Source organism: Tympanuchus pallidicinctus, unplaced genomic scaffold (genome assembly GCF_026119805.1).
Source record: "Tympanuchus pallidicinctus isolate F22 unplaced genomic scaffold, pur_lepc_1.0 scaffold1, whole genome shotgun sequence".
Classification (NCBI taxonomy): domain Eukaryota; kingdom Metazoa; phylum Chordata; class Aves; order Galliformes; family Phasianidae; genus Tympanuchus; species Tympanuchus pallidicinctus.
The window spans coordinates 73,685,216-73,699,996 of NW_026294618.1; the positions used below are offsets into that span (position 1 = coordinate 73,685,216).

Genomic DNA, 14,781 nt, shown 5'->3' on the forward strand with positions numbered 1-14,781 from the left:
TATATGTAATGTCTATATGGAACATAATCTGATCTAAATACAGAAAATAACCTGATATATTGATGTAGATTTAAGGCAGAAGGTATAAAGTTTAAATTTGGAAGAAAGTTGATTGGACTGAAAATGAGAAAATACTTGGCAAGATTCTTAATTCTCACAGAGAAGCTTGATTCCAGCAAAGGCTGTAGCATGTGTCTGAAATGCCTGCTGCCTTTGAGATAAGAAAAGACATTCGTTATAAAAGACTATTTTTTTATGTAATTGTCATTGAACCTTTCTCCATTTACTTTTAATCTCTTACATTGTAAAAAGGGAAAGCCACTGCTCTGCTAAACACTGCCATTTTCTGGAATGCCTGTGTACATTTCCCTCATTCAGTTTCATGCAGTGTTTCAGGCTTTTGTAAAAGCATAGGTCACTTTGGTATGACTGTTTATGTACGTACCTTTGCAGAAGTTTATATGTAACCTTTGCAGGACTGGAATTTAAAAGAATTGAAAGAGCAAACACAGAATAATGGCATGTATCATTCTGGAATGTGGTTATTTGCTGATAATGACAAAGATTTTATACATTAAGTTAATTAGATTTTATGTACAAAGCTTTGGAAATGCACTGAATTGCATTAAATCAAGTTTTATACTCCAATTATAGAACATCAAACAAAAAATTGATTAAAAATTAAAAAACCAAAAAATTGATTAAATAGAAGTCAAAGCGTTTGTAAATTTCATTGAAATGCATTTAGCCTCTAGTGAAGAGATTTGCTGGAAAAGTCTAGGATATAGTACAGTCTTCATGCTTGGGAAGGAATGGGGAGGAAGGAATGTACTTGAGTTTTGAGGAAAAAAATAGAAAGTATTTAGAAAGTATAGAGCTAGCTGTAGATGGTGACTAACATTAAATAATATGAAGGTATCTTAATAGAAAGCAGGCAAACAGTATCACGTTGACTCATAAAAAGGCATTACGTGATTTCAAATAAAAAGTGAAATGAAAGTAAGATAATTCAGTATAGGTCATAAATAGGTAAGGCTTCATGGATTTTTCTTGCTTCACGAAAGACCATTTTAACTCTGAAATTTTCCTTTTTTCAATATTGCAATATTTTAAAATATGACCTAAGATTATTTTTCAATTTTATCATTTTAAGTAGATTTCACAGGATACACATTCATTCAGGATTATAAGAGTGTGCATATAAAGACCTACAATATATATTAAATGTATACAGGCAGAGATATAAAATTAAGTTTTACTTCTACTCCTGCTGCATTACATGAAATATAGGGACTAGTACTTAGTATGATATATTCTGTAATAGACTTGAAGCAGTATTGTTGGAGGTGGTTTAGAAATTCAGTGTCAAAGACCAAGAAATCTATGCAGGGAATTGGAGAGAAGATGAGTCAATAAAATATGGAATGTTTTTTAATTGGCCAAGATTGGCCCCCCAAAAAAGAAACTCCTGTATCTGCCGTTAGAGTCTGCAAACGGTTGCTGGTATGGTCAGTGCAAGGGTTCTGAATGTATACAAAAGCAAATGTGACTGCAAGACTTGTTTTAATGTTTTTCAGAGAAAAGCAGTAACATTTTCTGAGTAAATCTTGCTTCTTCATGATAGAGATCGAGAATTTTATTGACTGAGCTGAGCACCCAGAAATGCTCAGCTGCCTCTCTACCCCTGAAAAGAACAAATTCTCCCACACCATTTGCTGCCACAAGTCAGTAGAGATTTTCTTCTTTTTGCTTCACCTGCTAGAGGACTTATCATCTGGAAAAAAGGAAATATACTTTTCTCCCAGTACTCTTCTCCCCTCATACATACGTTTCAGCTTGTACTTAGCACTTCATTGATACAGGCTGCCAAGAAGGAAGAATGTCAAACTGGTGCCTTTCAGGCACTCTTTACCAGTTCTGAAGAGCTGCTCTGGAGAAAGAAATGAAGGTAAAGATGTATTATATTCAATGAAAAGATAAAGTCTAGTGCACTGTGGGACTCTTCAAGTGAATCTGTCTTAGCTTTTATGTTCAAAAATATATAGAGCTTTTTGAGAAAACTGTATTAAAAACATTACTGATTTATTTTATCTCCTTTGTTAAAGCAGAAAAATGAGCTGAAAGCAGTTTACCAATGGGGCAATCACTACAAAAAAGAACACCAATGATCACTAACATTAGATGATCATTAGGTGATCATAAGAGTGGACGGTTTCAAAAATTATAGGACTCTCCAGTTGCCTCTACATCTAATAGTTATTCCATTATATCTAGGTGATATCACGACTTTTGTGGTTTTTGATAACAGTAGGCTTTCTTCCCCAGCTGGTTAAATCTCCATGAATTTCTTTGACTAGCTGATGTCTGCATCTTTCACATGCTTACTGTACGCTAGTGCAGATATAGTTATTTAAGAATTTACTTTGGACACTGACAGATTCACAGTGTACTACATTTTCTTCTCTTTTGCTGGTGCCACTGGTCTTCTTGCTCAAGCAGAATCATTTTTATTCAGTTCTTCAATTATTTTCATCTAGAAAATAAGAAAAAATGAATTGCAAGCCTGATCCACGCCTGAATAATATCCCTTTAGTAATGTTTAAAAGTTTCATCACTTATTTGGAACAGAGTACAGAGGAATTCTCTCTAAGGGTAAACTTTTTCCTTGCAAAAGTCTTAATTTCAAGAGGTGATGTGATGTAAAATGGAATCTCTCTTTGGGTATATTTCATTTATACTAAAAGAAAAAAGCTATTACAGATCATTTTCAAGATTCTTTTCTTTGTGTAATACTTATTCTCTAGGAAATTATTAGAACTACAGATACTTGAAATGATTAAAAGTATATACTCATGCTTTGAAATTGAATTTGAACAAGAGTTTCTGTTGCAGAATGGAGACATTCTGACATGCTTTGATAAGCCTTTTTCATATGTATCGTATGTGTTGTGCTTGCAGTCTTCCAAAAATAAATTATCAAATATTTTGTCCATTGTTGTTAGGTAAGTCTGTGTTGAATTATTGGATATGAGGAAGAAAGGCAAATCTAGACAATGCAGATGATATGTTCCGTCAATCCTGGAAATTATTAAAAAAAAAAAAAAAGTTCTGTACAAATCTGATTACTAAAAGGCTGTCCCAAACTAGAATATACTAGAGTATACTAAGCTCCATTTCCAAGCATTGCTTAACTCAGTGGAGTCCAAATTACATATTTCAGTAACAATTGCTTAATTTAGAAGTTGTATTTGAAGGTACTAAGAAAAAGCGTTACTGTAGAACTAGATGTTGACTCTCCATTCATGGAGTTTGTGTGGAGTTTCTTCTCTCTTGTAGCATATGTTTTTACAGCAAATCATACCTTGACTTTTAGGATTGAAGTATAAAGGAAAAAAAAATTCTGTCAAACCTGCCAGGTTTCACCTGGTTTCATATCCAAAGCCAAGCAAGACTTTCAAGCAAAACTATAAGTCAGCCCAGATTCACTCAACACTGGGCCCAGGTTCAGTCAAAAGAGTTGTGAGCCGTTACAAACCTTTTGAAGAATCTGGGCCGAGTTTCAAGTCAGTAATGAAACCCGTAATCAGGCAGCCTTCGTGTGCTCTGGAGTTTTCTTGAGAACATTTACTCAGATCTCCCTAAAGTTTCCTGTGGTTTGCTGGGATTTATTTTTCACTTCAAACTAAACAACGGTGGAGCCTGAATCAAGTAATGACTGCTAGGTACAAAGGTTGTTGCTGCAAGTAAACCAAGCATTGCTCACCTGGCTCAGCTGACTGCATTACTACTAGTAAAAAACACTTTCAGCTTTAACTATTTTAATGTTTTGTGCAAGTGTAAACTGCTGCTGATTGAAACATCAATCAGAACAGTAGCAATTACATTTGATTCCTAATATCTCCATTGCTATTCTCATCTGTGCCAAATTGCCGAATTTTAGATCTGCATTTTCTATTTTAAAGGCAGTGCATCTATAATGCAACAAGAAATAATTTTAATTATTATTGTGGAACTATGTAGGAACAATAGAATGGTAAATACCTTTAGAGCTCTATTTTTATTATTATTATTATTATTATTTTTAGATTTCTTTATGAAACTTGCACCACTGGCATTTTCAGGACCGTGTAGAGCCTTCATGCTCCTAGACCAACTGACTTTCTGGAATCCTAAAATTGTCCTTGCAGATTAGCAGGTTACTACTCCAGCAGAATGGAAAAGGGAATCAAGTTCTAAATTAAAAAGCTTTTGGCCAAAATGTTGTGTCTTGAATGAATTTAAGATGTGCTACCTGAATACCTGAACTCTATACGATAAGCATGCTTGCACAGAGTAGTTTGTACTAGAGCTTTACTTATTCTTTTTTTCCAAGTTTAATGCGCATTTTCTGGTAGGTGTTGCACATCATTATTTCTAAGTTAAGTAAACTTGATATAAAATGCAGTATGAGAGAAGCTTTGGAAATTTGATCATTTTTGCATTTATGTGTGGCAATGGCTGTTTCATGTTTTAACTCTTCATATAATGACCATTCATATAAATTTTTTCTTTTCAAAATGGGTCCATCATGTCTCTATTACTTCACTCTATATTACGTCTTCTTTCATTCTTATTTGCAAATTACCTGTAGCTATTTGCAGGGGGATGGGAGAAGGAAGGTAGCTTTTATTTGTGACTGTCAAGCAACTTTTACAAAGGCTTAATGCTTCAAGCTTTTCACTCAGCCTTTCTTCTTGGTTCCCATATTTCTAGTTTTCAGAGTCATTCTTTAAGAATTGTTTTAATGTCACATTCATGACCTGATTGTTGTTTATATCAGTGCAAGAATTTATTTTTTTTTTAAATCTTGCTCTGAGTTTTTGTTTTGTTTATTTAAACAGATATCAGAATTCATATCACTTTTTTCAGAATTGATGTACATTAGTGTATCTTAAGGTTGTTTTTACAAAACGCAGGATAAACAAATCACAGCAATTACAGTGAAATATTTTCATAAAACAGTGCCTGTAAATTTAACTTCGTAGCTAATATTTTGCCTGTATTTTTGCAGCTAAAATAGACCAAGAAAATGAAGAGAAGTCACTGACAGAAGCACATAAAAGGTAAGAAAAAACAGTGATAAAATCCTTCTGTGAAAAACATGTTTTGCTACAAATTGCTGAATTGGAGGCCAACATATTATTTTTTGAATTTTGAAAGAAATGCACTGAGAAAGCAGATTGACATGTATCTATTGTAAGTTTCAATTTGATGAATAAAAAGCATAATATATAACTTAATAGAATACAGAGCAATAGGAATATATTCTGTTTTTAGAGAAATATTGCATGAGATTTCTTTCAGAAAATGCATGTACATTATATAAAAATGAAGTTAGAGTATGATATCTGAACTGAGGGAGTTCAACACCAGAATTACAGTGACTTCACAGACACTATTCCTAGACAGCTACTAATCATTAGGTACTACTTTCTATGCTTATAGAATACAGATTTGGGAATCTGTTTTTTAATAATCTAGTGATATGTATATAATTAAATATGGCTTTCTTCAAATATTTTTTGTGGTTAAAAGCAAAATACTTCATTAAATTTTATTGAATGAAATTTCAGGTATGTGCAATTGAGGGTTTTCAAAATTGTGAACTTTACTTCACTGTGCAGTGTGTGGCTTCTTCTAATTTCTGGCAAAATTCTCAAGAAGCTCTAAAAGGGTCAGATAAAATCTGTCCCAGCAGAAGGCTGAAATGACACTCCGTTTCTAGTCCAGATTTGGTGAAATTGACAGTCTACATTAGTTTTCCATTTGCCAAACATAGCATCTTTTTTTGTATTAGCTACAACTGCTGCTAAGCACATGCTGATAAATACAGCTGGTAAGTCTTTCAATCAGATACCATTAAAATGTAAAAGATTCCAATTTGTGTTATGTTTTGTCAGCCATTTTATGGCTCTGATGCCCCAGTTTCTACCTAGGTTCAATGTAACATGACAGTGACCGTTCTCCTGGTGGAGCATAACTATCTCTGTCTATTCTTGGCCTACATAATAGAGCATTTGAAAAGGAGAGACTGGATGTTCTTTTGTCACAAGTTCCATTCTCACTTTCATGGTGTAGATGGGTCATTGAGTGGTATACAGTTCCATTGTTACATCACAATCTCACATCATCAAAGGAATTACTGCTTTGTCAGTATGATACCTCTTACTTAAGTATACAGAAGGCCTACTCGTAATCCTTCCTATTTGTCCTAATTCTTTCTTCTCCCCCTGTGCTGAATACAGCAGCTCCTTTTACGTAGTATTTGTCCAAGAAGGAAATTCCAGTTCGTTTTTGTACATTATATTCAGAAGTTTTTTTGGAAAACATGAGGAATCACACTGGGACATAAAACAAGAAATCTAGGGGCAACATTATTTTTACTGTTACTTTGAGTTATGTTTGTCTTTCTTCCTTGCACCTTTCCACTGAAAGCGTTAAGCAAATTGCTGGTATTTGTTAAAATATTGAAAAAACAAGTGCTTGATGTAGTTTTAGTATTGTGTGTGTTTATTGTGTTAAGATCCTTAAAGAGGCTTAGAAATAAATTTCTTGAGATCTTTTTTGGCAGGGAGTGAAAGATAAGATGATAGCTTAAAGAGCTATATAAAAGATTCATTTCATTTGGCTAATTGTATGAAGAATAGCTGTGTATAGGATGACTAGGCAAGCAAGTGGTGCAAGGAGAAGTGATGGATTTGATGGAGAAAAAATAACGTGAATTATGTGTTTGGATTTTCCTTTTTAAAGTGGACAAATTCAGCCCACAGATAAGTTCAGGTCTACCCAACAACAGCATTTCTTTTGCTTTTAGTATGAGATACGAATTTTCTTCGTTTTAGCTTGGACACAAAATATTAAATCTGATATCTCCACAAAAACACAAGTCTGAAGGAAAGCTCTTGCAGCAATAACAACAGAAATATTTCTAAAATGAATAATGACTGGGGGGGGAAAAGCAGCAATTTTAGAAAAGCTCAATTGTGCAATAGATGAACTGAAATGGAAAGTTAATCTTCCACGCAAAATGAAGACAAAGAAAATGGAATGTCTGCTCTAGGGACTCCATGCAGTGTATAGCTGTTCATTTGTCACAAGTGAGAAAATGTTTAATCGGTTTTGAAATGATGTATTCTCTCTTTATTTATCGTGTTTAGTGACTTTAAGAGTGTCAGTATGTAAAGTGTTTATCCAAGGAATGGATTTCTGGCACATGGATAAAATGAAAAGTGAAATGTTTAGCTTGCAATAGGCATATGTTCCAAGATCCCTCTGAGAAAGTATCCTGAGATGAGAAGAAAGCACACAGGTCTGTGTTTATCTAGCTTACGCAGGCAGACAAGGAAGGCTCCAGCCTGGTATTAACACTGAAGTGACATGGAATGTCTTTACCAAACCCCAAACAATTACATCATTCCTTTAACAATATTGATAAAGTGCAATAAAAAGAGAGCTGGCACTTTCCAGTTAGATCCTCATTGCTAAATACTTGAGTAACTGTTTAATACATGACAAGCTACAGTAAAAAAAACACAACGCTGTTTCAAGGGGAGAGGAAAGAAATAAAAGATAAGAAGGAGAGGAGGAGGGAAATAGATGCTTCTGTATTTCTGGAGTACACAGTTTGAGATTTCTTTTTTCCATTTTAAATGAGTTTAGATTGTATCCTACATACCAAGATGCATGGATATGCGTTCAGTTTGCGCAGATGGAAATAACATTTAGACAAATTTGTAGCTAAAAATAAGACTGAAAGTTGGAAAATACAATGCCCTTTTTGCCAAGCAAACAATATTTCATGTTTTCTGTGTTTTCATTTACTTACCTTTAAATACCTCTGATCTTCCAAGATGATACATTCTTTATGCAGGGAGAAAAAAGTAGAATCATTGTTTGCAGGTATACCTAATGCAAATGTAGGAGAGAGTTCAATCACAACATCTACAGAAAGTAGAAACTAAGATTGCATCAAAGTTATTGTCAAAAGTTGTGTAGTAACTGATGTCGTGATTACCGTGCCAGTAGTAAGAGTAACAGAGGTGTGATATAATCTCGCTAGTTTACAATCTGAAATGAGCTAGTTGCTCCCCTTGTGCTTGGATCCTGAAGAAACAACAACTGAGCAATTACCAGAGTAGCATTCAATGAAGCAAGAGCTCATTACTTTCTACTCGTTACCTATGTTTAGCTGAATAGTTATGAAGGTATCGCATGCAGCTTTATTACTTTCTTCTAATACTTTGTCCAGTATTTAGTTCAGAGCTCTTTGGAAGTCTTCCAGATTGTGGACTTGAGAACAGAATAAATCCAGACTAGAGCATAGATTCTCTTCCACTGAAACAGTTAATAAATTCTCTGCCATGGTATGTCTCTTTCTGGAATAAGGCCTTTGGAGTCATTCACAAGCTGAGGTGAAGCAGGTGGTCTGAGAAACATTCAGAGCATCTTCACTTCTTCCTGACATTTCACTAAAACAATGAGACATTGGATTCTAATTTCAGTGCAGCAGCACCAATATTAGTTTAAATAAGCTTTGGGTTTAGTTGAATCTTAATGAACCATAATGCATTCAGACAGAGGATCTGACATTCTTCAAGAACAATTAATTTCTCTGAAAATTGCTTATTTTGTGTACTCATATCAAGCCAGTGTAAAGAGGCAATGTATGATAAGAATCTCTTAAACAGTACAGACCCTTTCATTTCTAATACTTCAAGCAGTAAAACCTTGCATGAAGTGATAACAGTTCACTAAGACAAAACAGTGTCAGATGTTGACTTGATTTTTTGGGTGAAACACTCCACGTTATTTTCCTGCTATGATAAATAGTGAAGTCTGGATACACAAATGTGCTGCTTGCTATTATGGCTTTGTGTACGTCACTGACTTTAACAAATCTAAGAATTTAACCTGTTTTTAGTAAATCTCAGTGCATTCTGATAGTATGTATTTGTTTTACAAATAGTCAAATAGGATTTACTTCCTTTTAAATATCAACTGGGGAATTGCAGATCTGTATGGCTGAGTGCAGAACACTCATCTTCCCATGTCAGTATATTTTTATTTGGTTTATTTTATAATTTGCTCACATTACTTGCACATTCCAGTGATCTCTGGGCTTTAAAGTGCTTCTAGAGTGCTGTCTCCCAGACACATCTTCTGTTTTCGAAACTTGTAATAATCCATCTCACAGTGTTTTGTTGCTTTCTTGTTATAGCAACAAATGACATTAATTTTAAAGATAAATATTTACCTTTAAATTCTCTGGAGGAAAAAAAGTACTCCTGAAATCACACTCTTCACAGATATCCAGTGGCTTCACTGAACATTGGAATGGAGGAGGAACAAAGCTTTGCTTGTGATCTGACAAGTTGATGACACTTAAAGAAGTAGCAGATACTATGGTACAATGGCACTGCTAAAAAGCAACACCTAGAAATGTAGCACCTAATTCTGCTAATCCTTAAAAACAGTAAAAGTTCTTACTGCATCGGTGCCCTCCACACAATGGTTTGGATTTTTTTTCCAAAAATGAATGGTAAAGTTGAAGTGAAAATTGAGTTAACGATTGAAATAAAGTGGTGAAAAGTTCTGAATGGAGAGAGATATTAAGTTTAAAAAAACAAAAACAAAAACAACCTACATCAAAAAAGTAACCCTGCACTTCTAACTGAAAGGCAAGAATATGCTGTTGGACTCCATCTTTCACTGCTATTTTGCCATTTGTCTTTTGTTGGTTCCTTTCCTGGTAGGTCTCTTTTCTCGCTGTGTGGCTCCTAGTGTGTGGACTTGAATTGCTCATGGTAATACATTTCAGCACAAAGTAAATACTCAGTGAGCAAAGGAAATGTGTATAGCAGAAGCTTACAGACAACTAAACAGATTGGATCATTCTAGTTTAGTATCCTGTCTCTGACAGAATATCAGAGCTTGTAAATATGCAGTAATGGAAACATAACCAACAGTTTTATGTCAAAGAGATTCTTCTGAAGCACTGGTATTTGATCATTCCCTGATTTTCATTCTTTCCAAAAAAATATTTTCTAAATGAGTGCAAGTTCTTAACTACTTGCATGATAGATTTTTTTTGTACTAGAGCACTGTCTTTTATGTTGACACTCTTGCTTAAATCATTTTAATGGTTTTTAATTAGTTTCCTTTTAATAGCATTCAACACTAGTATGAACAAATGGTACCATAGCTTTTAGCAAACTGATGTACAATTCAGAGAGCTAATATTCAGCAGAATATATTATGCAATTGATTCTGCAGTTAATATCGGGGATATTCTTAGATCTTATAATAAAAGAATAATTAGTTTAAGATGCAAAGACAGTTACACAAACAGGTAACATTGATAATACAGTTAAGTACCACTCTGATAATGATGTTTAAATAGCGGAGATCTTTTCATGCCAAATGTTGGTGCTGTAAAATTAAATGCAGAATTAAAAATAATAATTTATAAAATTTCACCGCTATTAAAATTCACAGAAAAATGCAGAAATGATTGTTTAAATTTGATGTTCTTTTAGTCTAAACTCTATATCTAGGAGGTGGTTTCACTGTGTTGTCTTCAAATATTCAAGATACTTGTTTTGAGCTGTTACAGCTGAAGTAAAATGTGTGAGATTTGCTCCAATGCATTTCCATTGTGCTTCAGTTTACAGTTATGTTCAGTAGGCTTTTTCTGTCATCATGTGGTCCATTTGAGTTGTTTAGTTAGATTGTTCCTAAGTCCTTTATGGTACAGTGTTAACATTTGCAGTGACTGTGACTTATGTAGATACCAACTTCTGTTTTTACTTCTTTCTTCTTGATTTCCCACCACAATGGTTGCCTTATTTTTTTGCTGTATTTTAAAGTTTACTTTAAGTATTATTGTATCATACAGCTGTTGTCATGTATGTGCAAATGGAAAAGCAGAACATAAGGGATTTGGTTTAATTAGGTCACAATTGTATTAACTTGTCTGGGAACTATCCAGTAACAACTTATTCAATATATGTCATTCCTTCCTTAATGCTTTCCAGCTGATGGAACACTCCCATCAGCACTACCACAGTTCAGAGCTGGCCTCAGCCTCCACTGAAACATTACTGAGCTTCTTCTATGTGGAGATTAAGTAACTAGAAAGATGTTTTGCCTCTGTTCTGTTTGTTCCTCGGTCTTGCCTTATTTCTTTTTTTTCTTCCTCTTTTTGAAGATGTCTTAATAAACCAGGTTCAGAAAATGCTTTAGTGAACAAGATCCCTTCTGCACTTCTTAAATGAATACTTCTCATACGATTGCTTGCACCTGCTCCTTTTCTTTCCTGTTGCCTGGAAGATAGTTCTACTTCAGTCAGTCTGCTGATGAGAGAAAAGTTCCTTCCTATTCGAAAGAAAAATAGCTAGTGCAGTGATCACCAGAAACATCATGAAATCTTTGGAAGGGATGGGAACAGCTCTTCTGGAGTTAAGAGAGTAATCGGGCCAAAGGGATATGCTTTATGTGGCTTTATTTTAATACGCGAATGTATGATTCACATATCCAGAGCAATATGGTTATGGTAATCTCTCAATCAATCCCAGTGGTTGCCATGTTTTCATTGAAATTTCATCCCTATATAAAATGCTGCTTGTTTTTCTCTCTGTGTCTAAACAAAGATACTGTTATTGCTATGCAGGAAATATATTGGGATAAGTTAGGAGCTCAAAGATAAAGGCCTATCTTTTAAAAACACGTGGACCTTTTCCATCTGACACTTCATCAACCCAAATTTTGATATTTTTGATTTATATTCATGTGACCTTTTTTGTAATTCACTCAAAGAATATGAAAGTCTGTGAATGTTTCCATCTTCTCCAAAGGCTAAATTTCTTCCTTTCAAAGTTCTGAATGCTCTTGGTGATATTAGGGGAGCCTCTATTCATGAGTCTCAAAGGGAGAGAGCTCTCGTACATTGAATTAACGAAGAACACTCTTAGAGTGACAGTTCAAAGTAAGCAGTCAGAAAGGGCTAAAGCTGAACTATATAAGCAAATGTTTGAAATGGTAGGAGGTTCTAGAATAGTCAAGTATTTCAGAACATTTTTGTTCTATAATATTCAAACAATAGAAACTGAAAGTTTGATTTGAGCAAAAAAATGGAAAGAGCTCATGACAGTACTCTTAATTAGACCTGTAACTTCATTTCAGTTATGTTTATAATGCATGTTTTTGGAAATGCATGTGTATAAATTATAATCTATATTGGATCATATTCTTAGAATGTATAGAGAATCTGGTAAAGCATCAGTGTGGTTTCTAATTTTTTTTAAAATCTACTTTTAAGTCAAATTACTTATTCTGTAAGATAATTCTGGTCATATTCCTCCTCTATACCCTAGAGGCTGCAGATTCATAAAAAGATGAGAATGACATCAATAAATGGGAAAGGAAAAAAAACCCACAAAAACAAAGTATTTTACACAATAGTGAAATAGAAACATCTGGAGACAAGGTGGACTTCAATGGAAGGTGTTTAACTGTTTCATACTGCAACAAAGCTAGCAGATTGTCTTAGATCACTGCTGTTGAATTTCATTTTACCTCTCTATTCTAAATCTACTAGCACCTTATTTTTTCCTAAAGCTCAGCTAGCCAAGGGTTATTTAATATGTTTGAAACTCATGTTAGTCTTTTTAAGAGAGAAAAAGTTTTCTCTTGGATGTGTTACTGGGCCTAGTTTACCAGTGAACACAGTTATGTGATGTTGTTCTATGCATGCTCATGTTATATATGGTCAGTTAAGCACAGAGCTGTCGTGTCTATATAACAGCTGAGCTGAGTACATGATATCCACACTAACAAAATTAAAAAGCATTGATCTCTAAGAAAGATAACCATTGTATGCATTTTATAGTGGGATTCAACTAGGACTGGTACACCTGGGAAAATGCAAATAACATGCTGTTTAAAAGTGCGCTAAATGCTAAAAATGTTTACTTTTTACTCTGAATGGCTGGTAGATTATAATTATCAAGGACAAAAGGGAAATAAAGCTCCTCTGTTTCTGATACATGATTTCAATTCATCTATTCAAATCTATATTTCTTGACCTTTGAGTTTTAGGTGGATTGAGACTGAATTAGACTGTGCCAAAGAGCTCTTCAAACAGTATATTTTTATCATCAAAAATTTTCTCTTTGCTAAAATTGTTTCATCCTGCCTGCCTCATAATTTAATGCCTAATTCTATGCAATCTAGGTTAAAAGGTAGTATTGCTAAATCACTGAAGGATCCCTTACATCAGAGCAAATAAAAATATGTAGAGGGATCATGTTGTTGTCTGATGCTTTAAAAAATAATAGGAAGAAAAATAAATAAGAAAAATCTCAAGTAATGCTTTCAGTTATTTAGTGTTATCTGTGACTCCTGATGAAATGATGTTCTCAGAAGTAACAAGCATTGATTTTGCAAGACTCATCATCATGCCCAACTAATATACCGTAATTTAGATTTAATAATTCATGTAGAGAATTTTTAAAAAATATCTTTGCTCAAATTGACCTTCCAAAAAAAACCCGTAGTCTGAATTAGTTGTGTCCACGTTATTTTGCATGATGTGCTTCTGTGTTCGTCAAAGATGGAAAAAAAGTTTTCCTGAAATACTCATTTGAAGTATGGATGAATATTCTTAATACTTGTTGAATTTAATAACTTGTAGAATAAGTCCTGTTCAGTTACTGGGTCTGACACATTCAATGTATGACAGTAGAAAATATGTAAGTTGTACATTCATGGTACTCACAAACTTTCCTGTTTTTATATGATGTGTTGGGGTGGAAAAAAATCTCAAAGGTAGATGAATATTTTTGTTACTGTTGAAGCTGTTAATTTTTATCTAGTTGGAATACTGAAGCACTCTTTCGTTCAACATGAAATTACAGGAGACGTGAGATGAGGCAGATGACTTATCATTCAAAACATTGCAAATGCTTGGCAGATTTTTTTTTTAGAGGAAAGGAAAAAGTCTCTTGAGACCTTTATTTTCTGTGGAACAATATTACAAAATCTGTAGTTACAGAATATGAATTGGCAAAAGAAATAAGAGATTAATGACTCAGGCAGTTGCCTTAAGCTAGCATATTATCTCAACTTCTTTAATATATGAAAGATATTTTTTTCATCCTTTAAAAAAAAAATCGTTACCAACACTTAATTACTAACATTTTGAATGTTCCTATATTTTCTTTTTTTCATACTTAATCATGTAGAATAAGGGACAGCACTGGGTAAAGGCGATGGTATTATGAACAAGTAAATGAAGAAAGTGTCCTAGACTTATTTGTTATGCAGAGAGGGCCCTCAACAAAAGATATCAATAGAAGATGAGAAGTTTCTTAAGATGCTCTGTGTGCGAAGTTTTCTCATAAGCTTTTACTTTCTCGATAGCCAGGGTAACAGTTCTGTTTATCATATAATTTTGTGTGACTTTGAATTCTTTTGTATTCTGTCATAAGACTTAATTCTCATTCATGCTTTCAGCTGTTTAAAACACAAAAAAACCACATATATATAACCTTTTAATATTTATAAAATGAGTACAAAAATTTGCACAGTTGATTTTTCTGAGGAGAACCTATTATTACCTATATATTGCTCTCCTCTTCCCTATACAACTCATGTTAGATTTAATTTAGTAAGATGTATGAATAGTCTTTTGTCTTTTTAACCTTCTTTCTTTTGGTAGACTATTCTTAGTTAAAAATTGACCTA

At 33.8% G+C, this 14,781-nt stretch overlaps 1 protein-coding gene across 3 annotated transcripts in view; it reads left to right on the top strand.

The window, feature by feature from the left end:
- Nucleotides 1-14,781, top strand: part of FMN2 (formin 2) — a 142,537-nt gene that overhangs the window by 108,395 nt on the left and 19,361 nt on the right. For all 3 annotated transcript variants that reach the window (XM_052701734.1, XM_052701750.1, XM_052701742.1), the window contains one exon: nt 5,051-5,102. In XM_052701734.1, coding sequence (XP_052557694.1) covers nt 5,051-5,102 — 52 coding nt within the window. The remainder of the gene's footprint in view (nt 1-5,050; nt 5,103-14,781) is intronic.